General features: G+C 47.4%; 2 protein-coding genes across 5 annotated transcripts in view; one reads left to right on the top strand and one right to left on the bottom strand.

Annotated features, from left to right (window-relative positions):
• The window catches only part of USP6NL (USP6 N-terminal like), a 135,715-nt gene extending 130,436 nt beyond the window's left edge, over window positions 1-5,279 (bottom strand). The window contains exon 1 of one of the 4 annotated variants that reach the window (XM_083401928.1): window positions 4,998-5,279. The gene's annotated coding sequence lies outside the window, so the exon portion shown is untranslated. Of the gene's footprint in view, window positions 1-4,268; window positions 4,412-4,852 lie in introns of those variants that run through there. The other 3 variants (XM_083401931.1, XM_083401929.1, XM_083401930.1) reach the window with 3 other exon arrangements.
• A 15,200-nt stretch (window positions 5,280-20,479) lies between these two features.
• ECHDC3 (enoyl-CoA hydratase domain containing 3) lies at window positions 20,480-26,910 on the top strand. The gene is made up of 5 exons (XM_083400686.1): window positions 20,480-20,676; window positions 22,748-22,869; window positions 23,736-23,833; window positions 24,738-24,938; window positions 26,286-26,910. The coding sequence occupies exons 1-5, from the start codon at window positions 20,495-20,497 to the stop codon at window positions 26,598-26,600; spliced, it is 918 nt and encodes a 305-aa protein (XP_083256812.1). The 5' UTR covers window positions 20,480-20,494; the 3' UTR covers window positions 26,601-26,910.
• The last annotated feature ends 997 nt before the right edge of the window (window positions 26,911-27,907 follow it).

Genomic DNA, 27,907 nt, shown 5'->3' with positions numbered 1-27,907 from the left:
CACCAGCCTTTGAACTTCTCACTCTGTAGCATTCGTTACAAAAGCTTTACCAACATTTTACTTCCAGGATCTCATTGTGTTTTGCAAATACAGGCACTTAGGTGTTTACAGCCAACTTTTATTATTGGGTGCACATTTCATATCTGCCGTTTTACTACTGCTGCTGCAATATGGTGCTTTTAAGTCGTTAGTGGCCTTGAACGCTGTCAATTCTGTGGAAAGGCATCAGAAAACGCCTTCAAAACAAAGAGCAAAGTGTGCATTTCTTTTCCAAGAGGCTTCAGTGGCACCCACTTCTTTTTATGATGAGGGGATTTTCAGTGAAAAACAAAGGACTTTAAGATAAAATTATTGTAAACAGTCAATGCCCTGCCACCATGGACTTAAAAGATAGTTGATTTACATGAGAACAACAATTTAGCCACATTACTGAGCTGCAGAAATCACGGTACAAGTGGCAGATATGACTGGTACGTTTATCTACGGCTCAAGTGCCTAACCCATGATGCAACTATACAGCAGCACCTACCAAGGCCATTTTATACATTCAGCAAAATCAAGTAGTGAAGTTTTGTCAGAATCCTAAAAAGTGAGGCTTGCAGGTGGGTTAATCCATGCAAGGATATTTTCCCATCTATAAATCTACTTGGATTTTCTAAACGAGCAGGTTGAGGAAATAAATGCTCAGCCAGGACTAGTGCCTGGCATCCTCAAGCAGGTGTCAGAGCCCACCACTGATGCCGGTCCTTGTCCCCACCCCACACAGCAGGCACCTGGGTCTGTGAACTGCCTGACTTTTAATTATCAAGATGCCCACAACACTGCTCCAGGATTCTATGAGAAATTAAAATGGTGGGAAGTTCACTGCCTCCTCCAGATCACTGCACAGTTGCTACTTGGCACAAGTACATAAGCCAGCCAAGGAAGTCCACCAGAGTCCACTTTGGCAGGGGAGCTGGTTCTTGGTTCAACTTTGCCTTCTCCTTGACATGTCACATTTCTACCTGGGATGAAATCCTTCAACTTAACCCCCCCACCCCAAAAATCTTCCAAGGTACAATCAAGCATATGTCAGCCTGCAGCAGTAGCATTCAATAAAGGTTTCACTACAGAATTCCGGATGTATAAAATGGCTCTCATACTTGACTTGCAGCACACTCCCCTCTTGGCTGCTACTGTCTATCAATGACCTACAACAAGTGCTTTGACAGAGAGGTGTGTGTTATCCAAGAACTAAGCTGCTCTTTCACACACTCCAGAGTCAAGGTCTGGAAGGATTTGTTAGAGACACCACACAAGAACTGATCTCTGCATCAGCATTTACAGTACCATGTCTCTCCTGCACTGTAATTTTCACACAGACATAAGTGTTGTGAGAGTTTTTAGATAATCATACGATGCTAAAAATGTGCTCCTTTGCAAGCTTTGGCTACTATAGTTATTAGAAATTCCATTCTAATTACAACTCCACCTAGTATGAGGACAGGTGCTATTTTAGCATGGGTGAAGCCACTTAGCAAGAAATAACTCCAAGGCCAGCCATACTGAGCCTCTCATGTCCAGTCACCAAGATGCACGTTTTACCATTTCCTCAGTTTCAAAGTGTTTTTTAGTGTTTTAACTCTTTTAGCTGGGTTAATTGACATCCTATGCCCTCTTGAAATGTGCAGGGGGGAGTTATTGGGTTGTTGTTTTTATTTTGATAATGTATTTTGTGGTTTTATGTTTCTGATTTTATCCTGTGAATCGCCCTGAGACCTGCAGTTATAGGGCAGTATACAGTGGTACCTCAGGTTAAGAACTTAATTCGTTCTGGAGGTCCGTTCTTAACCTGAAACTGTTCTTAACCTGAGATACCACTTTAGCTAATGGGGCCTCCCACTGCCGCCACACGATTTCTGTTCTCATTCTGAAGCAAAGTTCTTAACCCGAGGTACTATTTCTGGGTTAGCGGAGTCTGTAACCTGAAGTGTCTGTAACCTGAGGTACCACTGTATAAATGTTCATAGCAGCTTTTCAAAGTCTTGATCTACCACTGCAAGAATGACTGTACCAAAAAACCCACTAAATTCGGCCAAAATAACGCTTCATTCTGCAACCTGTGGAAATATTTTTACACTACTCTGTATAAATTTTGGTGCCTCTACTAGCTATACAGAGAGGGCCAGAGCTATGCAGGACACTGAAACCCAGCCTGCTAATTTAGCCACCTCTCAGAGTTCACCAGGTGTTGCCCACACATTTTTAAGCACTATCTTCAGGATTATAAAAGATAGCAATCTGCTTTTATACATATTTTTATTGTGAAAGCAGACTCTTTCAAGCTGATCATATGCATGTTTACTTGGAGACAAGCCCCTAAGACTCAAATAAAGGTTACTTCCATGCACATAGTGGTCTGTGGCCTTTAAAAAGAACATGGCTTCTGCAGTCAGTAACACAAGCTGCGGGAAGTTTGCGCTTCAATAAATTGCAGCACAAGCAGAGTTCAGGGTATGATAATCCATGCTTGGCCAAACATAATATAACAAGAAGAAAATTGCCGACAATGCCTTTTCCTGAGCAACTACTCCATTTTGGCGCAACTCCAACTTGCATTATATCTGGCTGGTTTCTTTTAGATACAAACACAAACATGTTATTGTCACAGTATCAGTCTCAAAATACTTCCTCGGGACATGAGTGTACAAACCCTAATTCTCCTAATCAACAGACCAATGAGCTGTCAATTTGGAGATAATTCTATAAAACAGAGAAGCTTGCTGTTGCCCTCAGTTCAAATTGCAGGCAGTGAGTTAATTTAACAGTCTTCAGCCAAAGTGTACAAAACACAAGAGAATAAGGCAAGCAGCTATCCTGCAACTTAACAGTTTAAATTTTACACCATTACCATCCAAGAAGTGCTCCAAGTTACAACAAAAGCAAATCACTTCCTAAGATTTAACAACCTTTCCTGCAGTACTGACAAGTGAGGCAAGGAATAGAAGCACAGATCAAATATTCACCAGGACACACCCTCATCCTCATTCACAGTTTCAGTGAATTTACACATCAAAGAATCACTTGACAAACAGCTTTCCCGTAGTTGCCAAAAGGTCACAGGTATTGTCCAACAAGGAGAAAAATGAAGTGCATCAGGTTAGGGCAGCTATCATTTAAATAACAATTCAAAGTAACTATACAAAGGCTGCAATATTATACAGTCTTGCAGCCAGATCCTACACATGTTTACTGAAAAGCAGCTCCCACTGTGTTCTCAGTTTCAGTACAATATGCAGAAGATTTCAGCCTTACTTGGCAGAAAGCTCTGACCAAACTCAGTAAGTTCTGAATAAAACAGGACCAGGCTGAAAGAGTCTTTGTTAAACTATACACTACACAATGCACTTCAATCCCACCGCCACACAATATAAAATCGACAGTCCAGTTGCTCTAATAAACCAAGTATCAGAGACTGCTCCAAACTTTTCAACAAAGGAAGCAATCCTGAGGGGATCGGTAATAGAATACAGCAGCTCTCTTCAATTACTGTCTGGACCAGCCATTCAGCCAAACAGCAAATGTCAGTGGTTTTGGTTCAGTTCCCAAAGGACCCGATCAAGGAAGGAACTTTACAATTCAACAACCACAGCTTCCGTAAGTGACCATTCAAGGTGGAGGGAGCAAAGCTGCTTTTGGAGGACTTTTGTATTAGAGTACGAATGTGCTGGAGCAGATGGACCTCACTCCCCGCTCAAGGCTGCTAGGTTGATAACTTTCTAACATCAACCCACACTTTCTAACATCAACCCACTCAAAGAAGAGAGAGAGATACCAACAGAATTCGTTCAGTCTTTTGTGCCCAATACAAGACTCTCCACTATCCAAACCCCGTATCAATACATGGCACAGAGGTCCAAGGCTTTTACAACAGAGGCACAAATTATGGGAAACTTCTTTCCTTCCCGAAAGTTTTATATCACCAAAAGGGGCAAACATTTCAAGTTTCTGCTTTTAATTGCGGTATTGCTTGTTGTCAGAGATGGCAAAAAGTCTTACTGAACTGCGGGCATTAAAAAACGTATACACACATACGGAATAAATTAAGAGTCCCTATATGTAATCCACCATAAGCTTCAGATCCCCACATCAAAGGCTCACAGACTCCCAAGAACCATTCAGATCCTCTCTACTTTTCAGAACTTCCGCAGCAATCCTTTTGCAGTCTACAATGCTAGGCATGCTTACTTAGAAGTTAAAACACACACATTGGAAACAGCAAGACTTACTTCTGAGCAAATAATGCACAGGATCCAGGGGCAAAAATCCTTCTTTTCCTCTCCTGCTCCCACACCACCTCCAAACCACCTTCGCTCTGCTGTGTCTGCAGTTATTTCCCCCTCCCCTAAAAACACACGCCCCTTACCTTAATGCACGAAGAAACCTCCCCACACCCTCTAGCTCCCCCCCCCCCGAGGAAAACTCCTCCTTCCTGCCCCCCCCAACCCAGCATCCTCCTCCAAAAGAGTCGAAACTGGGGTGTCTGGTGGCTTCCTACTACCCACCCCCATGCTTCCCATACAAAGGAAAAGCCCTGGCATTTCGCTCCCCCCCCCCATGACTTCCCCCCACCATCCCAGATGCGACCCACCATGAATGGAAGTGGGAGGGGGGAGCTTCCCCTTTGTCCCCTCGAGCTGCAAAGGGCCCCAGAGGAGCAGAAGGGGGAAAGTCCAGGAAGAGACGCCCCCCCCACACTAATCCAACACGCCCTCAGCTCCACGGGAAAACCCACCACACGCGCAGAGGTGGATTTGGAGTGAGCCACGCTCCCGGCCCGCCCACCCCTCTGGGGGAGAATGGAACAGCCCACCTTTCCCTCAGGGAAGGCCTCGAGGCCTGGCTCTCCTCTCGCCCTCAGCATGGAGGGCCCCCGCCACAGCCGAGGGGGGTCCACGAAGGGCCGGGCGCCCCCTCCCCACAAGCCCAGCCTCCGCTCCCTCCTCCCTTCAATTTACCTCAGCGCTCCTTCCGGGGCCTCGTGCCGCCGCCGCCGTTGCCGCCTCCTCCCCCGCCCCCCCCCAACCGCCACAGCTGAGTGCCCGGGACGTTGGCCTCCAACCAGGAAGTGGCCCGGTGTGACACCTACTCTTCGCTGCCATGGCAACGCTCCCCCCGCCCGCCGCGTTCCGGACAGGAGGCTACTGCGGCGGCGGCTCCTCCTCTGCCGAGCCCCGCGCGCCGCCCCGAGGCAAGCGCATAGGGCGATCCCAGCCCCGGCGCCATCTTGACACCGGAACGAGGCTCGGCTGCAAAGGCTCCGCCCCTTTTCCTCTCATGGGACGTCGTGACGTCACGGGGGGGGAAAGGGCCGCTCGCATAGGGCTTTTTCAATGGCGCCGCCATCTTGGGACGAAAGCGAGGCTAGGCTCCGCCCACCTCGGGGTGGGAGGGTTCGAATGGAGCGAGGATTCTATTTCAGGCTCAAGAAGCAAAGCGGGTTTTTTCCCACCGCTGCTTAGGCAGCAGGTATCTCTGTCGGGCTTAGGATAGCAGTTTCCCACCCGCTCCAAAGCTGTTTTTCCCCCGGACATCGTTTAATACATCGTTTAATGTATTTTTAATCTTTGTTGGAAGACGCCCAGAGTGACTGGGGAGACCCAGCCAGATGGGCGGAGTACAAAAAATAAATTATTATTATTATTATTATTATTATTGCCTTGCGTGAAGGCTGTGCAGTTTTAAATGCTGCCAACCTCTTGCAAACCACTATTCCCCAGTTTCCAGGCAGGTTCAGTCTGATACGGACAGGGGACCTTCCCATCCAGGGTTGCACTGTTTGTTTGTTTGTTTGTTTTTGCTTGAATTTTTGAAAACAACAACCACCTTGAAGCTGTTTGCAAAGAAGTTAAAAACAATAAAATCAATGTTAAAATCATGGCAATCGTTTTAAAAATAAAACAAGTTAAAATACTAAAACAGGTAAACAAAAATGTTTTTAGCAGACACTGAAAAGAACACAGCGAAGGAGCCTGCTTGATATCAATAGGCAGGGAATTCCGAAGTATAGGTATTGCCGCACTAAACACCAGTCCATGCTATGGGTGCCACACTAGTGCATCAAATGAAGAAAACCTAAGCAACAAATAATGTATAAACTAAACATCTATGAGTGTAAAATATGATGGCTCACTAAATAGACATCAATGTCGGGAGTGAGCCAGCAGTAAATCACACTGGGCAAGCTGGAGTTAACTCTTTATTAGCAAAAACGCAATCTGCACAGGATTGTCAGGCCTAATGAGCACAGCAACTTGTCTGAAGGTCTGCTGCCTAAGTCCCTGCCTCCCCAGGGCTATTCCAAAGCAATTGGAGACTCTGCCTGCATGCAGCCAATTTCTGCTCTGCTCTTTTCATGCCTCTTCTCGTTCTGGGGGAAAGTGGAGAGGGGAGCTTGTTTCAGCAAGAGGGGTGGGGATAAAGCTCATTGTTCTTTTCAGGCATTCACCACAACAATGTCTGGTGGTAGATAAGGGACCTGGAGACACCTGTTAACTCTCGAAAGCAGGCTTAAAACAAGCATCCAGGCCTCCTCTAAACTCCTGTGGTGCCCTTCTGTCTCCTCCTCCAAACTGGCTTCTTTCTCAGAAAAGCAGGTTTCTGAAGGTAACAGCATGGGTTACACGCCTACCTACCCTCTTACTGCAGCACCCAGCAGGAATAATCACTGCTGAACACGGCGTGCCTTTCTTCCGAGAAGATACAAGAGATCCAGTTTAGAATGTAGGTTTTTAGGGCTGCCATTCAATCCCGTACCTACTTATCTGGGAACAATCCCCGGTGGGATTTACTCTAGCATACTATTATTAGACTTCTTAATTGCCTTCTAAACCACCGTCTCAAGGCAATTTATGTCTAAGATATTGAAAAACAGATAAAAACTGTTAAATGAGTAGATATGTATAAGACGGCAAAGTTACAACCCTGCATGCACTTTGTTTCAAGCGGAGGTTTTTAATCTTTTCTGTTTGTCTTTATAGCATGCTGGTGTGCATACTTGGGGAGGTAAAGGTAAAGGGACCCCTGACCATTAGGTCCAGTCGCGGACGACTCTGGGGTTGCGGCGCTCATCTCGCTTTATTGGCCATGGGAGCCGGCATACAGCTTCCGGGTCATGTGGCCAGAGCAGCACATGGAAACACCGTTTCCCTTCCCGCTGGAGTGATACCTATTTATCTACTTGCACTTTGACATGCTTTCGAACTGCTAAGTTGGCAGGAGCAGGGACCGAACCACGGGAGCTCACCCCGTCGCGGGGATTTGAACCACCGACCTTCTGATCAGCTAGTCCTAGGTTTTGTGGTTTAACCCACAGCGCCACCCGTGTCCCTTCGTACTTGGGGAAGGGGATGTCAAAAAAGTGCGTGCAAGGCCCTTGCATGCAGCAGCACTCATGCACGCAAACATATTGAAAGCCCCATTGAACACAGTGGTTCTAACTTCTGAGTTAACAGTCATAGGATTCTGCTATAAATTACTAATGCCAGCCCAAGATTCGGGGGGGGGGGGCTTATGACCTGTCCCTACTCTCTTAAGGGGGCTCACCTCCTCCTCACTGTAGTGGGAAACATTATTGGCCTGCTGGTGTAATGCAACCCTCAGGCCCACTTTGACAGGCGAGGGGAGCCGCCCACCTGTCAGTCATCTGACATCATGATGATTCATTGGCCAAATTGACCCTGCAGAAGTTCTGAAGATCAAAGCTGACCCACAAGGTGGGGGGGGGGGAGTCTACTTTGCTGATGCACTTCCTGGCATAGCTGTCAACTTTCAGATTTGAAAATAAGGGATCAGCAGTCTTGAAAATAAGGGATCAGCAGCCTCACCTGTCCCAGGAACAGTCTACAGGGTATCTAACAATCCGGGATAGTAGCGGGAAGCAACAGGAAACGGCGCTGGAATAAGGGAATTTCCCGCCAAAAAAGGGAAGGTTGACAGCTATGCTTCCTGCATGTGCTGGCAGAAAAGCAGCGCCTAGTGGGAATGAGCTTGCCCTTTATCAGCTGGTGAGTGGTGGTCTGTGAGCTTCGTTCAGGTGCTCTGAGAGATGCCTGTGGTTCTCGTGCTGGAAGACGGGAGACGGCACACCCATCACATAAAATATTCATGTTGATTTTTAATTGTGATTTTTATTGGCTTCTTTCATTTGTTATACTGTCCTTTACTGTGCAGGAAATACGCAGGAAATAAGAGAAGCAATAAAAATGCATACGGCATCTAGCACATCCCATTACAATTGCTACAACAGACAGAAAACCCATTAAGTTACAGGCATGTCCATTTTGGTGGCCTAATCTGGCTCCAGTGGCAGTTTATTTTGGGGGGTAAAATCCTTAAAAAAAAACCCTCAACAACTTTGGGTTAAAAAAAGGTCAACAACTTTGGTTGGCCCTCGCGACCCTTCACTTCATCAAATCTGGTCGTCTTTGGAAAAAGTTTGGATACCCTTGCATTATGATTAAGAGGTCTGCCAAGACCCTTGGCAATCTTCAAGTGGTCCATAGCCTCCTAGTGGTGCAGCAATAAAACTGCTAGCACATTTTCAAAGCTAAGCAGGGTCTGGTGTTATTTCAAATTGGATGGGAGACCACAGGTTGAGATTCCTGGGTTGCAGGGAATTGGACTAGATGTCCATTGGGATCCCTTCTAACTCTACAATTCTATGATTCATAGGTAGAAAAGGCTGGGAACCGCTGCTCTGTGTAGGATATACTGTGTTTATACAAAGTCATATACCATTGGACCATTTCAGGACTAGCCAATCTGGCAATTTCCAGCTGTTTTAGACTGCAGCTGCCATAATCTCTGACTATTGGCCAAGCTGGCCTGGACTGATAGGAGCGGGATGCCAAGTTGCCTATCCCTCATCCATTTAATTTAGTACTGTCTGCTAGTCGGCAGCTTTGCAGGATTTCAGGCAGGCCTTTCGCAGCCCAACCAGGGACACTTCCACGTGGCAGCTTATTGCCTTGCAAGTTTTCCACAGTGTCCACATGATGTCCTCATCAAAATGCCACTCAATGTCCTCCCCGCCCCCACTGGACACCTGCTTTAATCTGGATTTACTGTATCTGCCGGGGGTTTTCCTACTTAATCGGATTTTCCGCGGAAACATAAATCCGGATTAAATGGGAAAGTAATACCAGGCAGCAGTGTCTGGTGAGGATGAAGTTGTGCGGACAGCACAGAGCTTGCATGCATGAGCAGTGCGGGGTCCACCAAAAATTGGACCCAGGACCTTCTGCGAGCAATGCATGTGCTCTACTGCCAAACTATGGCCCAAGGTTGTTGTTGTTTGGGTGTTGTTGTTCTTTAAGTGTGCAGTTCAGTGGCGTAGCGTGGGGGGTGCAGGGGGGCCGGCCACACCGGGCGCAACATCGGGGGGGGGCGTGCTCGCACTCGCAGCTCTCTGCCCCTACCTGGCTCACTCACTCTCTCTCACTGCAGTGCTGGCTGTGTGAATCCGATCCGAGCCGCCGGGTCGCCGCCCACTGTGGAGGGGGGGGTGCCAGGCGTGCGGGAGAGAGAGCGAGGGACTATCTGGGGGAGGGACAGTGCAGCGGGGGGGGGCAAATTACTTGCCTTGCCCCGGGTTAGGGGGCGCAAATTTCTTGCCTTGCCCCGGGTGCTGACAACCCACGCTACGCCACTGGTGCAGTTGGATACAAAATGTGAAGTTCAGGTGGAGAGGGATGTGCAGTTGGGAAGCTGATGGAGTGCCGTTGGAAAACCTGGGCGAATTAGACACGTTAGGCAGTATTTGTTTATCAAGCACTTAAGTGGCAGGCAATGTCAGAGGCAGCATGCTCACCGGTTAGAATGAGTTGAGTTTCCGTTCTTAAAACAAACAGCCCAAGCCATATTTAAACACCTTCTTATTTGGGGCCAGAACCTCCTCTTCTTCATTTCCAAGCAGGAGACGCTTTGAGGATAAAATGGAGAGGTGGGCGGGTGGGGAGAGAGAGAGTGCGTCACCTTGAGCTCCTTGGGACGCAGGTGGCGCTGTGGTCTAAACCAATGAGCCTCTTGGGCTTGCCGATCAGAAGGTCGACGGTTCGAATCTCCGCAACGGAGTGAGCTCCCATTGCTCTGTCCCAGCTCCTGCTAACCTAGGAGTTTGAAAGCACACCAGTGCAAGTAGGTAAGTAGGTACCACTGCAGCGGGAAGGTAAACGGCTTTTCCATGTGCTCTGGTTTCCCTCAAGGTATTCCGTTGCGCCGGAAGTGGTTTAGTCTTCTGGCCACATGACCCAGAAAGCAGTCCGTGGACAAACGCCAGTTCGCTCAGCCTAAAAGCGAGATGAGCGCCGCAACCCCATAGTCGCCTTTGACTGGACTTAACTATCCAGGGGTCCTTTACCTTTTTACTTTACATTGGAGAAAAGGTGGAATATAAATGTAATAATAAACAACTTAACAAATTTTCTGGCACACCTTCTGCCCTCCGTATCAACCTTTTTTGCAGCTAAAGGAAAGGTGCTTCATAATACCTCCATTCTTAGTGTGTGACCGGTTCCATGTTAATTAAAACACCCATCTTCATTTCTTTTCCAGTGGGCTTGGCCCTTCTGTCAAGTTGTGCTCCCGCACACAGCTCCCATCACTTGCCACGAGGCTGACACAGTACACCTTTCCAAGTGTGGGCCTACAGGCAATTTGTTGCAGGCTGCACTTTATTAAACCCAATGTCCAATTTAACACACACGTCCTAATCTTTACTCTCTTAATCAGCTCCTCTTCGTTTATTTGTCCAACTGCCACCCTGGCAGCCTTTATTCAGAGTTTTCCAAACCTCGCATTGGCCGGCCCAGGACTCTGTTTTCATTAGTGCCTGTCTTCTGAATCGGTTCCGAATGCACCCCATCAGCTAGCCTTTCCTGAACACCTGATAAAAGAAGCTAATTCTGCCAATACAGGTGCCCTCCATCTCCCCCACTGCCTGCCCCACTTTCCAATTATCCCTTTTCTCCTTACAGGTTCTCCACTTTCTGCATTGACTCCCGCCTGCCTCCTTCCCCCCTCCTCTGATATCTGGGTTTCAAATCATCCCTTATTTCTACATTCTTTTCAGTGCACCCTCCCCAATAGAGCTAAATTCTGCAGCATGAGTGAAATCCAAATCCAGGCTAAGGCAAAGCTGGGTTAGAGGCAAGCACACGGCAGAAAGAGAAAGGTTTTCTTCTGAGCTGGAGCAGGTATAATCAATAAAGGTAACGGCCGAAAGTGGCCTTAATATCAGTCTGTCGTTGTTCGTTGGCATCTGTCTGTCTTGCAAGACAATGGAGTGTGCTTCCAGGGATGGAGTCAAACCACTGTGTTGTTGTCATTTAGTCGTGTCGGACTCTTCGTGACCCCATGGACCAGAGCACGCCAGGCCCCCCTGTCTTCCACTGCCTCCCGCAGTTTGGTCAAACTCATGCTGGTAGCTTCGAGAACACTGTCCAACCATCTTGTCCTCTGTCGTCCCCTTCTCCTTGTGCCCTCCATCTTTCCCAACATCAGGGTCTTTTCCAGGGAGTCTTCTCTTCTCATGAGGTGGCCAAAGTATTGGAGCCTCAGCTTCACATTCTGTCATTCCAGTGAGCACTCAGGGCTGATTTCCTTCAGAATGGAGAGGTCTGATATTCTTGCAGTCCATGGGACTCTCAAGAGTCTCCTCCAGCACCATAATTCAAAAGCATCAATTCATCGGCGAACCATTGTGTTAGCAGCATTGAAGTAACCTCCCAGGGGTGAGAGCCTGGGCATTGTGTCTGGAAAGAGAAGTTGCTGAATTGCAACTTATTACCAAACTTAAAACCATGGAGAGACCTGGTCTGAATAGAGACATTGGATTCTTATCTCATTATACATGATAAAGCTATTTTTAGCCCTCTCAACCCTTGCTTTTTCCTGTAAGACCAATTGCAGTTGTCAACAGTCGTCAACAGGTTTACCACAGCCACCAGCCAATCACCCATACCCACCACTCTTCTGAGTAATACCCCTCCCCACCCTCTCACTATATAAGGGTCTGGTGACTTCTTCAGTATGTCTGAAGAAGTGTTCATGCACATGAAAGCTCATACCAATAACAAACTTAGTTGGTCTCTAAGGTGCTACTGGAAGGAATTTTTTTATTTTGAATCAATGAAAAGGAAGTATTGTTGTTGTTGCTGCTGTTATTATTATTATTATTTAGTCGATTGTTACCCAAATGTATCCAAGCGACTTACAACACATTTAAAAACGTAAATGCATCAGACCATTATAAAAAAAAACAACCCCATATAAAACAACCCTTGTAATGGCTGCAGGGAACTTGGCAGCACGCTGGCAGCACAACAACACCATCTCAGTTTATCAGAAGCCTGGGACTGGGAAAGTAAGTCTTTACTTGGTGCCAAAGTGATGCCAATGAGGGCACCAGGTTGAACTTGCTAGGAAGGGCATTCTGCAAATGGAGAGCCACAAATTGAAAAGGCCTGCATAGGTTCCTGTTGGGAGAGCTGTTCCAGAAAGTAAAAACAACCCATGGTGAAACAACAGTAGCTAAGGTCGGCAGTTCGAATCCCCGTGGCGGGGTGCGCTCCCGTTGTTCGGTCCCAGCGCCTGCCAACCTAGCAGTTCGAAAGCACTCTCGGGTGCAAGTAGATAAATAGGGACCGCTTACTAGCGGGAAGGTAAACGGCGTTTCCGTGTGCGGCTCTGGCTCGCCAGAGCAGCGATGTCATGCTGGCCACGTGACCCGGAAGTGTCTTCGGACAGCGCTGGCCCTTGGCCTCTTTGAGTGAGATGGGCGCACAACCCTAGAGTCTGTCAAGACTGGCCCGTACGGGCATGGGTACCTTTACCTTTAAATCGGGGGCAGAGAACCTTTGGCCCTCCAGGTGTTGCTGGACTACAACTCCCATCTTTCCTGACCATTGACCATGCTGGCTGGGGCTGATGGGAGTTGGAGTCCAACATTATCCTGAAGACCACAGGTTCCTTCATCCATTACTGGCCTAGGGCGATGGGGTGGAGGAGTTATTCCAAGCCCTCCTGGTGTAGGAAAAAAAGACTGTTGCACAAATCAACCAAGAATCTTTAAATACAGCTTTAAAAAGAAGAAATGAGACCACAAGTTGGGTGCTGTCCATCTCTTAGAGAAGACCCACTGAACTCAGTGTGTTTATTTATTATTTTTATTTCTTTACATTTATAGACCACCTTCATCTTCCAAGGAGCTCAAAGTGGTGCACATGGTTCTTCTTCTTCCTCATCATCATTTCATCCTCACAACAGCCCTGTGAGGTAGGTTAGGTTGGCCCAAGGTCACCCAGCGAGCTTCATGGCCGAGCGGGGATTCAAACCCAGGTCTCCCAGGTCATAGTCCAACATGCTAACCACTATGGCACACTGGTTCTTTAAATTCATTGGTTTCATTGGGTCTGCTCCAAGTACAACTGGTGCGGAATAGCACACCCATTGAGTAAAGAAGTTGTTTCCATTGGCCAAGGATGCCTCCTTCCTCTTATCATCTGCAATACAACATTCACAGTACATGCATACACTCACGCACACAGAAATTCCTCTGGCCTGTATAGCTCCATGACTCAGTGGCAGCCGAACCTGTACAACAGAAATAAGAACACTACCCTCTGGCCAGAACCTTTTGCACACGCCTGATGTGTCCCAATTGCTGGTGCAACATGCCCAGAAAGGTACTATTCAGGAATCCTGTTGACATGCTTACCATACTGAGTCTCGATTAGATCACTATCAGTCTTGCACCTGTGGCCTAGTTCTCGCAGAAGAAATCGGTTGTGGCTACCCTGGCAGCAGCCTGAGAATGGCAGGTGGTTGACTATTGATTATTGAATTTCTATACAATTTAATAGATTAAAAATATCTCTAAAGGGCATAAAGAAAACTGAAGCAACAATAGACAGTGTAAACAAAATGTTACGAAAACACAGAGTTACGTATAAAAATGGCACATCAATGCAAAGTTGCTAAAACATAAAAATCAATCTCAGCTCATTTTCTTTCTAGCACACCTTCCCTATCAAGCTTCAGGTTCTTGCTCAGGATCCAAACAAACTCTCAGCTCAAAAGTTGCACAGCGAGAAGAGTTCCTGGAAACTGTAGACATCGCCGGAGTCTCCCACTCTCTGGTAGAAGAGGCAGGCTACTTGCTAATCTCCTGATATTATTGCTTATTTATAGAGTTTAATAAATGTATGGGGTGCTGGGGGAGGAGGAGTACCTCTGGTGGGGACACATCGCGATCCTTTTGGGGTAGTTTGGTCCCCACCAAAGTCCCACTCAGCTCTCACCTGTGGCTCCTAGAAGATGCCAGCATGAGACAGCAGCCACACCCCGGAAAGAAATTTGACTGGCTGGCTAAGCCAGGTGAGGGTAGGCGATGGGTCTCAAACCCCTGTTGAGTCAGGGCCTTCCTCTGCATGCAAAAACAGACTCTGGCAGATTGACCAATAAGGTCAATTGTGGGTCCAACGGTCAAGATCAGGGGTCGGCAAGGTTTACCATCCATGGGCCGGATCACTCCCATGGAGATCATCCGTGGGGCGGACTGGCACAGCATGATGCCGGAAATCTGCGCATGTCCGCAGCAGGGGAAATTGCTTCTGTGCATGCCCAGATGCCAAAAATCATGCCTGCACAGAAGCGATTTTCGGCGTCTGGACATGGACAGATGCGATTTCCAGTATCTGCGCATGCGCAGACGCAATTTCCGCCACCGCTCGGCGAGTCCCTACACCATGCCGGTTTAGCACAGCGGGGGGGGGGGGGCTCCCCGAGCAGATGGCTCGGTTCAGGAGCGGCTCGTGGGCCAGTAAAACAGTCTTCGTGGGCCGCATCTGGCCCATGGGCCGCACGTTGCTGACCCCTGGTCAAGATTGTGGTTTCTGCACGTGCTGTAGAGGGAAGTGAGGGGCAGGTGGTGCTTGTCATAGAATCATAGAGTTGGAAGAGACCACAAGGGCCATCGAGTCCAACCCCCTGCCAAGCAGGAAACACCATCAGAGCACTCCTGACATATGGTTGTCAAGCCTCTGCTTAAAATCTGGGAAGGGAGGAGGAAAACTCTGATCCTAAACCTATGGGACTCACTGAGCTATGGTACTCACTGAGTGGGTGGCTCGGTTTGGGGGCCATTTAAACAACCCCCGTGGGCTGCTTGTGGCCCATGGGCCGCATGTTGCTGACCCCTGCCCTACACAAATCCGGAGCGAAGTCCCTGAGACAGTTGGATGGCGCCTTGTCCGCCTCCTTCCGGCAACGCCTGCAGCCAAGCTGGTGCCGGACGTCTTGCTCTGCTTTCCTCTGGACCACATCAGCGAGGCTGAGAGGGGGGTCTTGTCATCTGGGCATCCCAGGACCTCCGCATGCACTGCCCAGGCTTGCGTCCCAGAAAGGTCGCTTATACTTACAGAAATTCTAATGTAATTGTGGCTGTGAAAAGTGACCAGCCCTATAAGCTCGAGTCTTGTGAGGTCGGGGAAGTAAAACGGTGAAACAGAGAATGCAACTTGGACTAGAGCAAAGGTGAGCCGGGAAGGAACAGTGGAAAGGCAGAGAGGGGGAAACAATTGAAGACGCAGGGATTTGATGAAACAGGTAGCTTTGCAAAAGGAGAACAAAATGAGAGTGTGCTATTATTTCATTGGAAAGTGCTGCCCTCTAGCAGCTAGGTGCGGAATTTAGTATGTATAGTAAGTTTATATTTGCCTTTAAGTAGAACTGGATTTATGTATTAATACCTAATATGCTATTGCAACGATGGTAAAAGGTTGCTTGGCTTCTTTAGCACGCATTTCATCCTTAAGCGAATTCTCACTGGCTATATGTTTTGCATTCATTGACATTTGTCACAAATGTTTACAGTTTTCATTCTTTCTCTTGCCTATAAAACATGCCTTTTCTCAGAGACCTTTGGCTAATTAAACAATCTATGGCATTTAAACAATCTATGGGGGGGATTTTTTTTGTTAGTTCGTTTATTACAGTATGTATTTTTGTGTTTTTATATTGCAAGCCACCCCTTGATCTTCGGATGAAAGGCAGTATAGAAATTTAGAGGATATGGATGATTGTAGTGATGAGGATATCTGAAAAAATTCCCATGTGAGGATAACATTTCAAGCAATTATGCATGGTATGGAGACAGTGGGTGGAAAAAAGTTCACAGGGAAATTTCCTGTGGGTGCAAATAAGGGGGGGGGGACATGGAATTTGAAAGTGCAGGCCTCTGTTTGTAAAGAGTGGGGCAAAAGGAACTGGGCATGTTTAATCTGGAAAAGAGGAGACAGGGATGGAATCTAGTAAAGGGACCCCTGACCATTAGGTCCAGTCGTGGCCGACTCTGGGGTTGCGGCGCTCATCTCGCTTTATTGGCTGAGGGAGCCGGCGTACAGCTTCCGGGTCATGTGGCCAGCATGACTAAGCCGCTTCTGGCGAACCAGAGCAGTGCACGGAAACGCCGTTTACCTTCCCGCCAGATCGGTACCTATTTATCTACTTGTACTTTGATGTGTTTTTGAACTGCTAGGTGGGCAGGAGCAGGGACGGAACAACGGGAGCTCACCCCGTCGCAGGGATTCGAACCGCCAACCTTCTGATTGGCAAGTCCTAGGCTCTGTGGTTTAACCCACAGCACCACCTGCGTCCCTATCTGTTTAATCTGGAGAAGAGGAGACAGGGATGGAATCTGTTGTTGTTGTTTAGTCGTTCATTCATGTCCGACTCTTCGTGACCCCGTGGACCAGAGCACGCCAGGCACTCCTGTCTTCCACTGCCTCCCACAGTTTGGTCAAACTCATGCTGGTAGCTTCGAGAACACTGTCTAACCATCTCGTCCTCTGTCGTCCTCTTCTCCTTGTGCCCTCCATCTTTCCCAACATCAGGGTCTTTTCCAGTGAGTCTTCTCTTCTCATGAGGTGGCCAAAGTATTTGAGCCTCAGCTTCACGATCTGTCCTTCCAGTGAGCACTCAGGGATGGAATCTAGACACATGTAAAAAAATGCTGTGAAATGCCATCTAGTGTCACATTTGTATAATGCACTTGAAGCACACTTAAAATGTTATACAGTGGTACCTTGGGTTAAGTACGGTACTTAATTCGTTCTGGAGGTCCGTTCTTAACCTGAAACTGTTCTTAACCTGAAGCACCACTTTAGCTAATGGGGCCTCCTGCTGCCACTGCGCCACCGGAGCACAATATCTGTTCTCATCCTGAAGCAAAGTTCTTAACCCGAGGTAATATTTCTGGGTTAGTGGAGTCTGTAACCTGAAGCGTATGTAACCTGAAGCGTCTGTAACCCGAGGTACCATTGTACAATCATACCTCGGGTTAAAGTAGCTTCAGGTTGAGTGTTTTCAGGTTACGCTCCATGGCGACCCGGAAGTAACGGGATGCGTTACTTCCGTGTTTTGCTGCTCGCGCATGCGCAGACGCTCAAAATGACGTCACACACATGCGCGGAAGCAGCGAATCACGGCCCACGCACGCGTGAGTCGTGTTCACTTCAGGATGCAAACGGGGCTCCGGAATGGATCCTGTTCACATTCTGGGGGTACCACTGTACTGTATACTGGAATCTTAGTTTTTGAGCATCTCAGAAGCCGAATGTTTCAGAACCTGAACACTGAAACCCCGGAAGTAATTCCTTCCATTTTTGAACGCACCTCAGAAGTCAAACAGCTTATCAATTGAAATTGCAGATGGCCATTTCCGCCTCGGTTGTCAAACATTTCCGCAGTCGAACGGTCTTCCGGAACAAATTGCGTTCTACAACCAAGGTGCCACTGTATTTGCAGCTGTTTAGCTGAGTGAGAAGAGATATGAGGGCCATCTTCAAATATCTCAGGGGCTGTCACATGGAGGATGGACAAAGCCTGTTTTCTGCTGCTCTGAAGGATAGGACCCAAACCAATGGATTCAAGTTACAAGGAAGGAGATTCCAAATAAACACCAGGAAGAACTTTCTGGCAGTAAGAGCTGTTCGACAGTGGAACAGACTCCCACAAGAGGTGATGGGCTCTCCTTCCTTGGAGGCTTTCAAGCAGAGGTTGGATGGCCATCTGTCCTGGATGCTTTAGCTGAGATTCCTGCATTGCAGGGGGTTGGACTACATGACCCTTGGGGACCCCTTACTCTATGCAATGACAAACCTAGACAGCATCTTAAAAAGTAGAGACATCACCTTGCCAACAAAGGTCCGTATAGTAAAAGCTATGCTTTTCCCAGTAGTGATGTATGGAAGTGAAAGCTGGACCATAAAGAAGGCAGATCGCCGAAGAATTGATGCTTTTGAATTATGGTGCTGGAGGAGACTCTTGAGAGTCCCATGGACTGCAAGAAGATCAAATGCATCCATTCTGAAGGAAATCAGCCCTGAGTGCTCACTGGAAGGACAGATCGTGAAGCTGTGGCTCCAGTACTTTGGCCACCTCATGAGAAGAGAAGACTCCCTGGAAAAGACCCTGATGTTGGGAAAGATGGAGGGCACAAGGAGAAGGGGATGAGAGAGGATGAGATGGTTGGACAGTGTTCTGGAAGCTACCAGCATGAGTTTGACCAAACTGCGGGAGGCAGTGGAAGACAGGAGTGCCTGGCGTGTTCTGGTCCATGGGGTCACGAAGAGTCAAACACGACTAAACGACTAAACAACAACTCTATGATTCTATGTGTGGATAAGCCCACAGGATGTTTGTGTTACTGTGTTCTGTGAAGTGGGACTATTGTCCTTTGTTCTTTCTCTTTGCTATCTGATGCTAGAGAGAGAGGGAGCCATGTTGCAGTGCTCCGTGTGTTTATATGTAAATAAAGTAGATTAGCCAAAATGCTGAGTTGCTGAGGTCTGTCACGTGAACTGCGCAGACTCTGCGGATCCCTAAGTGTGCCAGTGTCTGTTGGCATGAGTCGCTGTGATGTTCGGGCAGAAGAAAGCTTTTGAAGCTCCGAACGAAAGACCAGAACGTGCCAGTTGGGCATGTGTCTCTGCCAGGGTCCTACTAGAGTGTAGGACAAGCTCCTGACATAATATAGGTGGTTCTCAAAGGGGGTGGGGTATACTCCACTGGTGTGGCCGGAGTGGATGGCAAGCGTGACTCGAGGACAAAGACACATTTAAACATTTCATATAGTATAGTATAGCATCAGTGCTGGATTTATGTATAAACTAAACAAGCTATAGCTTAGGGCCTCACTTTCTTGGGGGGCCCTCAAAAAATTGAAGTAAAAAAAAACCTGGATGTATATTTCCAAAATATAAGATAAAAAACAAATAAAATAAAACCTACATGCAGCAACAGTGTTTTGTGTTCTGTAGGCTCCTATGGTGTAAGTCATGGCCTGCTAGCCTGATCCCTAAAATACCACTTCTTCTTAATTGTATTTCAGTTCAACAATTACTTTGATAAAATACACATTTTGTTGTGTGCAAATGGCTTGAGATACCTATTAGGTCCATAAATTACCATATACCATATATTCAACACACACACACAAAAACAGGGACAATTTGTTGTTGACAAAGGACAGCTGGACATATAAAGGGCCCCATTACCTTCAGTGGCTTAGGGCCTCATCAAACCTAAATCCAGTCCTGTATAGCATATTATTGAAATATTTTTGTTTGTTTGTTTGCAGAATATGGATACGGATCTTTTTCAAAACGAGAACAAGAGCATCAACAAGGACAATCCTGGTTGCGCTCTTTTGGTTTTCCGATGTATTTCTTAGCAATAAAAAAAATTGGTGTGCGGCGTGATCAAATTCTTACCGTATTTTTTCAAAAAGCCACTACAGTAGTAGAAAAGCAGCTCTGGATTATGATACATGAAGAGCTTAAAAAGATATTTAGGAGTTCAATCTTTAAAACACCAGAGGCATTTTTGCTGGGTTTGGTATCAAGTGACATCCCTAAGGATAAAAGGAATGTATTCCTTTACGCAATCACGGCAGCCAGAATTGTAGTGGCAAAAAATTGGAAAACTGATAAAATACCAGAATTATTAGAATGGAGAACCAAATTTCTTGAATTCGCGGAGATGGCAAAATCAACAGCATCAATTAGAGGCTACTCTAATCAAAAAAGTAATAAAGAGTGGGAATGCGTTAAGGAATACATGAAAAAAGTTTAAAAGGCTCAAGGAGATAGGCTGATAATATATCAAGGATGGAATAACAAATAAAGTGAATAAAGCAACAATAACAAAAAATAATAGGTAAAGAAGATCGCACACGGGTGGAGGGAAGTACTGGGTTGTGGGGGAGGGAGGTGAAGGGATTAATCGAAATGGTTAAAGATTGGTATAGTATTTTAAGATATTTAAATTTTTATATAAAAAGGGGGAAAAGAAAAGCAGTTTTCGGCTGTCCTTTGGCAGCCGGCAGGGGTCAGCAGCGTGCAGAACCGCTCCTCCTCCTGCTCCGCCCCCGGCCCGGACAGGCAGGGACGTTGCAATGGCTGCAGCTGCTTTTGCGAGAGGCGCCAGGCTCTGCAGCGCGCAGCTCCCGCGGCCGCTGCTCCGCTCCCAGCGCGCCTTTGCAAGCGGCGGCGGCGGCGCGCCCGGGCGGAGGCAGCAGTGCCAGCAAGTACCCACGGAGCCGAGGCCGACTCGCACATGGCAGCAGGATGGGATCAGGTGGGCCGACAGAGGAGGAACGGGCTTGTTTATTGCATTTCTGTTCCGCTTTCCCCTCCAATGAGCTCCAGGAGGTTGGTTAGGGATTTGAACCCAGGTCTTCCACGTCCTAGTCCGACGCTCTAACCACTGCACAGCACTGCCTGTGATGCACGAACGGACCCAGAGAATTTGGGTTGGGGAGGTTTGCCTGCTCGCCTCCCCTCCAACTGCTCATCCCTTTGCCAGGGTCAAGTTTCTAGTCCCTTTCAAGTCGCTTGAGCTTTTTTTAAAAAAATTATTTAATCATTTTTTCAATAATAACAACAACCACACATAACACATCACTTGAGCTTTTATGTCATCTGGAAGAAGAGAGTGGGTGGCATTTTTTATTTTACAGGGGAATTGCTTAGGGAGGGGGTGAAGAAACTGACCCTCCTCTAGGTTTTTTTTTGGGGGGGCAAACTCCTGCCATCCCTGACCATTGGTCATGCTGGCTGAAGCTGGCGAGAGTTGGGTTCCAACAACTTCTGGAAGATGTTCCCCCGCCCCTCATGCTGCGCGAATGGCCTTTTTTGAGGGTTCTGCTTCATCTCTTTTAAACGTGAGCATAGAGAACGGGCATGATCCTGCGGTGAGCAAGGGCTAGTCTGGATGACCTTTGGGGGACCTCTCCTGACTTCAAAATTCTGTTGCTCCTGCTGCTAGGCAAATGTGCTCTGACCTGCAGACGATGTTGATTGTGCCTGAGGCCTTCTGCATGCAATGGAAATGTTCTGCCGCTGAGCATGGTAGTTTACAGAATGTATGCATGAGGACTCGGGTGGTGCTGTAGGACGCGGGTGGCGCTGTGGCTAAAAGCCTCAGCGCCTAGGGCTTGCCGATCGAAAGGTCGGCGGTTCGAATCCCCGCGGCGGGGTGCGCTCCCGTTGTTCGGTCCCAGCGCTTGCCAACCTAGCAGTTCGAAAGCACTCCCGGGTGCAAGTAGATAAATAGGGACCGCTTACTAGCGGGAAGGTAAACAACGTTTCCGTGTGCGGCTCTGGCTCGCCAGAGCAGCGATGTCACGCTGGCCACGTGACCCGGAAATGTCTTCGGACAGCGCTGGCCCCCGGCCTCTTGAGTGAGATGGGCGCACAACCCTAGAGTCTGTCAGGGGTACTTTACCTTTACCTTTACCTTTTATGCATGAGCTGAACTGGGGCAAGGGGCAAAGGTGGAGCTTAATGGTGGACTTTGAAAACCCTATTGCCCAAATAAAACTGGAGCTGAACCAAAAACGTAGGCCTTTTGTGCTGCAACCTAGGAGGCTCTCGGCTTTACAAAGCTCCCAAGTTTTCAAGCAAGAAATAAATTACTTGAATACTTACAGTTTGCAGTGTTTGGGTTCCAGGTTGTTTGAGTAGCAAGGTTTTTGAGAACCAAGGCACCACTGTACTCAGAAAGTTTTTAAAACACTCTTTTTATCCCTACATTTGAAGACTAGATAGTAAGAATATGGGAAGTGACAGAGCAGAATTAACTAACGTTGTAGGAGTTTATATTGGTGTAATAAGACAATGTCCAACCCTATGAATTATTGGAAATTAAACAACAGCAACTGCTATACTTAATGTTCTTTTGCTTTGTGGCTGTTGGCAACTCTGCTTGTTCGTTAGGTATTTTTTATCTGGTGGAGAGGAAAAAATAACTTTCTTCGCAACTATGTGAGCTAGTTAACATATATTTATGGGATGCAAATTTGATGTCTCTGGATGCTAGGCTAGAGAGCTACATTTTTGGTCTATGGGTTGCAGAAGGTCACTGGTTCGCTTCCTACCATCTCCAGGCTGGGCTGGAAATTTCCCTCTGTGAAATCCTTCAACGCAACCTCCAGTCTAGCTGCCACATCACATGAAACCACAGTTAGAAGCAAACCGTGGTTTAGTGTGAATGCATGCCCACGGTTTCATGATGTAATGCGAATCATATTTTTACCGGAGAGGTTACATGCACATTGATAGAACATAATCCTTTGTTACCCACAAATCTTAACATGGTGCTGACAGCTACAAATGAAAGCATCTCTCATAAAAATTATATTTCACAGGAATATTGTTTTGAACAATCCTCTCAAGAGAAATGCACTTTCGCTCTCCATGATAAGCTCCCTCCGTGAGGATATTCTGCGTGATATTGAAAGCACCGATCTGAGAGTCATTATAATTTCAGGTATTTTGCTCATCAAACCTATGAGGGTAGGTATGTAACTTTGGGTTTATATATTGTAAACCGTTCTGTGAGCCTTGGATGGAGGCTAGTACAGAAATTTAATAGATAATAATAGTAATAGTAGTAGTAGTAGCAATAATAATAATAATAATAATAATAATAATAATGTGGGGAAATTGGTATTACAAAACCATTCAAAGTATTTGTGCCACCTTGTCATCCTTGAACAGTCTTTTGTCTAAGAAGAGACTTGTCTTCACTCCATCTCTGACACCTCCATCTATTCACCCCCAGATTCCACCCCCTCCGACATCTCTTCACTATCAGATCATATTTAATTTCTTCCCGCTCTTCGGACACCTTTTCTCTCCTTTCTGCATTTAAAGCACCCTTACGATTTCCATCTTGCTTTGCCACCAGAAGTTCTTGCGCTACTTCAAGGTGAGGGGGGGGGTGTCAGTCTTTGGAGGCCCAGTGGGAACATTTGGGATTTGAGAAAGTGCCGTGGGCACCAGACTGCAAAATGGCGGCTGCTTGAAGGCGGGGTGCGTGGCGTAACACAAAATGGCTGCCACATCTAAAAGAACAAAAGAGGCAGACCTCCACAAAATGAACAGGGCTTTCCCCCTCAGAATGGGAGGGTAGGTGGATGTCCAGTCCTGGCATCTAGTGAACTGTGGGCATGTTTTATCAGGGTGTGTTGTGTAAGAGATTCTGAACAAACAGAAAATGGATGACAGATTCCCCATCTCTGCAGTAATGTGTGTGTCAGCCTGTCGTTTTCTTGGCAAGGATTTGGTCATGTCGAGGATACAAGATGCACATAAAATTCTCTTGCTTCCTTTCACATGCCTTCCCCCACCCAGGAGAAGGTCCCGTTTTTTCCTCTGGGCACGACTTGAAGGAACTGGCGTTTGAGAAGGGCGAGAAGCAGCACAGAGAAGTCTTTGAGACCTGCTCTGAGGTGAGATGGTTCACATCGATGCTGCCACTGTTAAAGAGCTTGCCTGCCTGGGTGCAATTCATCGGCTTCCATCATGCCACCAAATTTTAATTGGATGGTTTGCTCAAAAAAAGCAACAACAACACACATGTTAAAGCGTTGCTTGATGTTTCTGAAGACCTCTTCAGGAGATAGAATCAAAGGAATAACATCTGGCTGAGTGTTGGCAAGCGTAAGGACTGAGTAGCCAGTTTCCTTGATACCTAGAAGACCCAACTGCTAAGACCTGCCTCTTGAATAGAATTGGAGAACTGTTAACAGGATGGTCTGAGCATAATTTTGAGATGGGTTAGGGGCCATAGATCTGAGAGGTTTTCTGTATTTGACTAGCAATGCATCGGTGTTGTATTATTAAATGCGTTCATTTGCCTTAATGAAACTCATAAAGGATCTTGTCGTTAGAAGAATACGGGTGACACTTTTCCTCAATAATAATGATAAGAATAAGATTTATATACCACCATTTATCCAAAGATCCCAGGGCAGTGTACAACATCTACAAAATAATTCACATAGCATAATAATAAGGGCAATAAAACAATCACATCATAATAGCCCCCCCCCCATTTAAAAGGCCCTGGATTGTCTAATAATGGCTGAAGGCCTGTCTAAAGACATGCAATGGTGGTTCCTTGTGAGCCTCTCTGGGCAGAACATTCCACAAATGGGGAGCCACCACAGAAAAGGCCCTTGCTCGCGTTGCCACTCTCCAAACTTCTCTGGGAGTGGGGGCACAGAGGAGGGCCTGAGTTGCAGGGTTTGGGTCAGTTCACATGGGGAGAGGTGGTCCTTAAGGTATTGTGGTCCTGAGCCCTGTAAGGCTTTATAGGTCAGCACCAGCACTTAAAAAACTGCTTGCTTACAGGTCATGACATTGCTCCCCAAGCTACCTGTTCCTGTAATCGCCAAAGTCAACGGCTTGGCCACGGCCGCCGGCTGCCAGTTGGTGGCCAGCTGCGATATTGCTGTGGCCAGCGAGAAATCCAGGTTCGCCACACCGGGAGTGAACGTCGGCCTGTTCTGCTCGACGCCTGGAGTGGCCCTGGGGAGATCTCTCCCGAGAAAGGTGGGCCTCTTCAAAACAAGGATTTTGTTGCCGTACTTTGTTGGCTTGCTGTACTTGCTGCAAGCGGATAGTCCCCAAACACAGTGATCATGTTGGCGCCTGAACTACAGGGGCTTCAGAACTGTGGGCGTGCCATTGTCAGGGCCGGCCAAAGCATTAGGCGGAGTGAGGCTGTTGCCTCAGGCAGCTGATTTAAGATGTCTTGAGAAAGGCAGCAGTTTTCATTTATTTATCCTGTGCATTTTGACTCCCACGGAGAGGCACACTTGTGGGACGTTCTGCCTCGTGCACTAAAATAACTTGGTCAGCCTTCGGTTGAGCAAGGTGGGAGGGAGACATTTGCTGTTCTGCCTTGGGCAGCAAAGGTTTGGGCTCGCCCCACTGATTATTAAACGATAAGAATTTGCCTGTGGTCTGGCAATATGTGCACAGCGACTTGGTCTCCATGGGCCAGTCATCCATGTGGGGCTCATTCCTCTTTTATCATCCCATGGGATTTCCCAACATGTATATACTACGGCCCCCAACCAAATATTATGATCCTCCTAGTACAGGAGTGGGGACTCTCTGGCCTGAGGTCCAAATGGAGCCCTCCAAACTTCCCTGCCCGGCCCTCATCACTGTCCCCCTCTCCCAGCCACTCTCTTCACTGGCCTTACTTCACACCTTCCCTCAATTTCTTTTGACTGACTAGAAGAGAGCTTCCCACACTTGTTTTTGGACAGTTGAAACATCTTTTTTCGTCTTCTCCAGTTGAGCCAAAATGGACTTATGTGCAAGCATTACGGAAAGTAACATACAAAGGTGCATTACATTAGGGGAAATGGATTTGCAAAAAAATGTATATATTAGGCAAAAAAATTTGCAAAAAAATTTATATATTAGGCAAAACTACAAACAAACATGCCTATTTGGAGAAATTTGCATTCAAATGCTGGTGAATTTTCATGAGGACTTCAAAAGAAAATTGTGAGCTGATGTGGAGAACTGTACTTAAAACTGGGACAAAGAGAAACTGAGAGAAACCAAAGTAGATGGGTTTCTCCATCCCTATACACCACTATGTCCTCCAACAGAAGGACACAGCCAGGGAGTTCAGGAAAAAACCCTACTACAACTCCCATCATCCCTAGCTAACAGGGCCAGTGGTCAGAGACGATGGGAATTGTAGTCCAAAAAAAACAGCTGGCGACCCAAGCTTCTGGAAACTGCATACTTGAAATCTGATCAGGATTCTTGCTTGCCTGGATGAAGACTAGAGAGCAGAATCTGGCCCACTGTACATTTTGCATTTGCCGCTCTGGCCGCCTGGCCCCTAATTTCTTTGTTTGCGACAATTCTTTCCAGGTTGCGATGGAGATGCTGTTGACGGGAGAACCCATGACTGCTCAAGAGGCTCTTCTGCACGGGCTCATCAGCAAGGTGGTCCCAGAAGACAAGCTGGAAGACGAGACCCTGAGAATCGCCCGCAGGATATGCGAGAGCAGCCGGCCTGTCGTGGCTCTGGGCAAAGCCACCTTTTACAAACAGATGGAGCAGGATGTCGGCACTGCCTACAGAACGGCCTCCCGGGTCATGGTGGAGAACCTGGCCCTGCAGGATGGGCAGGAGGGCATCAAGGCCTTCGTCTCCAAACGCAAGCCGGCCTGGTCGCATTCCTGAACCGAAACCTCCCATGGGATGGCCAGCCTCTTTTAAGAGCCAAATCGATTGAGATCGTCATAGCTGGTGCCTTCTCCCTCTGAAAATCCTAGGGACTATCATCCTGTTAAAAGTGATCCCTTGATTATGCAACAGGTCCACCTTTGAAAATGACTGTCTGTCTGATACACATTGATCTGTTAATCTGTAGAAGTGCAATACCAAACAGGAAAGTGATGCTCATTGCAATATCAAAACAAAGTGGATTTTAATTCAGGCTTCCTTCGATGTTATGTAGATATAGGGATATAAAGAACTGCCTTGACGCTGAGCCAGACCATTCAGCCAGTACTCTCACAGGCAGCCTCTTTCTTCTTCTGACTCTCCTCCTTGAGTCTTGTTGTTTTAACTGGAGATGCAAGGGATCGAACCCAAGGCCTTCTGTGCAAAGCATGCCGCTAGCCTTAGCCGCTTTCTGAACGGCATGCCAAGTCCCACTCAGCACTGTGGAACCTTTTAAAGAAGTGTTGTCCATTAGCTAGTTAGATCTGATTCAGATGATGGGGGAGCTGTGGCCTTCCAAGATGTTGTTGGACTACAACTCCCATCAGCCCCTGTTGCCATGGCCGATGGGAGTTGTAGTCTGTCTACAGCTCAAGGGCCACAGGTGCCCCTTCCCCTGTTTTATGTGTTGGCATCTTTGCTACTAAGCCAGCTCTGAGTCTGCAGTCCCTCCTGTCTTCCACCATGGAGTAGAGAGCCGAGACTTACCTCCAGTTGCCGTGGATCAGAAGACCCCCTACACACATGTCCCAAAGTTATATCCCGAGTTATACAGTGGTACCCCGCAAGACGAATGCCTCGCAAGACGAAAAACTCGCTAGACGAAAGGGTTTTCCGTTTTCTGAGTTGCTTTGCAAGGCGAATTTCCCTATGGGCTTGCTTCGCAAGACGAAAATGTCTTGCGCCTTTTTTTTAAAAACCGCCAATGCATTCCTATGGGAAACTGTCAATACACATTGGTGCTTCGCAAGACGAAAAAACTCGCAGAACGAATTAATTTCGTCTTGCGGGGCACCACTGTACTGCCACATTCGTGCGGGTTTTGGAAGCCAGTCTTGGATGAATAGTAGGTTATCAATAGGCAATTATTGGAAGGGGGAGAGGGGTGTGTGGCCTGGGCTTCCCCAGCCTAGTGCCTTCCAGAGGTTGCTGGACTACAGCTCCTATCGTTCCTAGCCTGCAGGGCCTGCTGACCGGGGTGATAGGAATCGCCCTCTGAGGGCAGCAGGCGGGTGTAGGCAGAGCCTTGGGAGCCAGACTAGAGG

This window comes from Podarcis tiliguerta (assembly GCF_965153285.1).
Source record: "Podarcis tiliguerta genome assembly, chromosome: 10".
NCBI classification, from domain to species: domain Eukaryota; kingdom Metazoa; phylum Chordata; class Lepidosauria; order Squamata; family Lacertidae; genus Podarcis; species Podarcis tiliguerta.
The sequence above is the reverse complement of the archived record's forward strand: the minus strand, read 5'-3'. Positions and strand labels throughout refer to the sequence as shown.

Excerpts from the sequence above, each read along its gene's own strand:
- ECHDC3 (XM_083400686.1), top strand. The coding sequence starts at position 20,495 with ATGGCTGCAGCTGCTTTTGCGAGAGGCGCCAGGCTCTGCAGCGCGCAG. Across the intron at positions 22,870-23,735 it reads GAGAGTCATTATAATTTCAG|GAGAAGGTCCCGTTTTTTCC; the intron begins GTATTTTGCTCA and ends TCCCCCACCCAG. Across the intron at positions 23,834-24,737 it reads TCTTTGAGACCTGCTCTGAG|GTCATGACATTGCTCCCCAA; the intron begins GTGAGATGGTTC and ends GCTTGCTTACAG.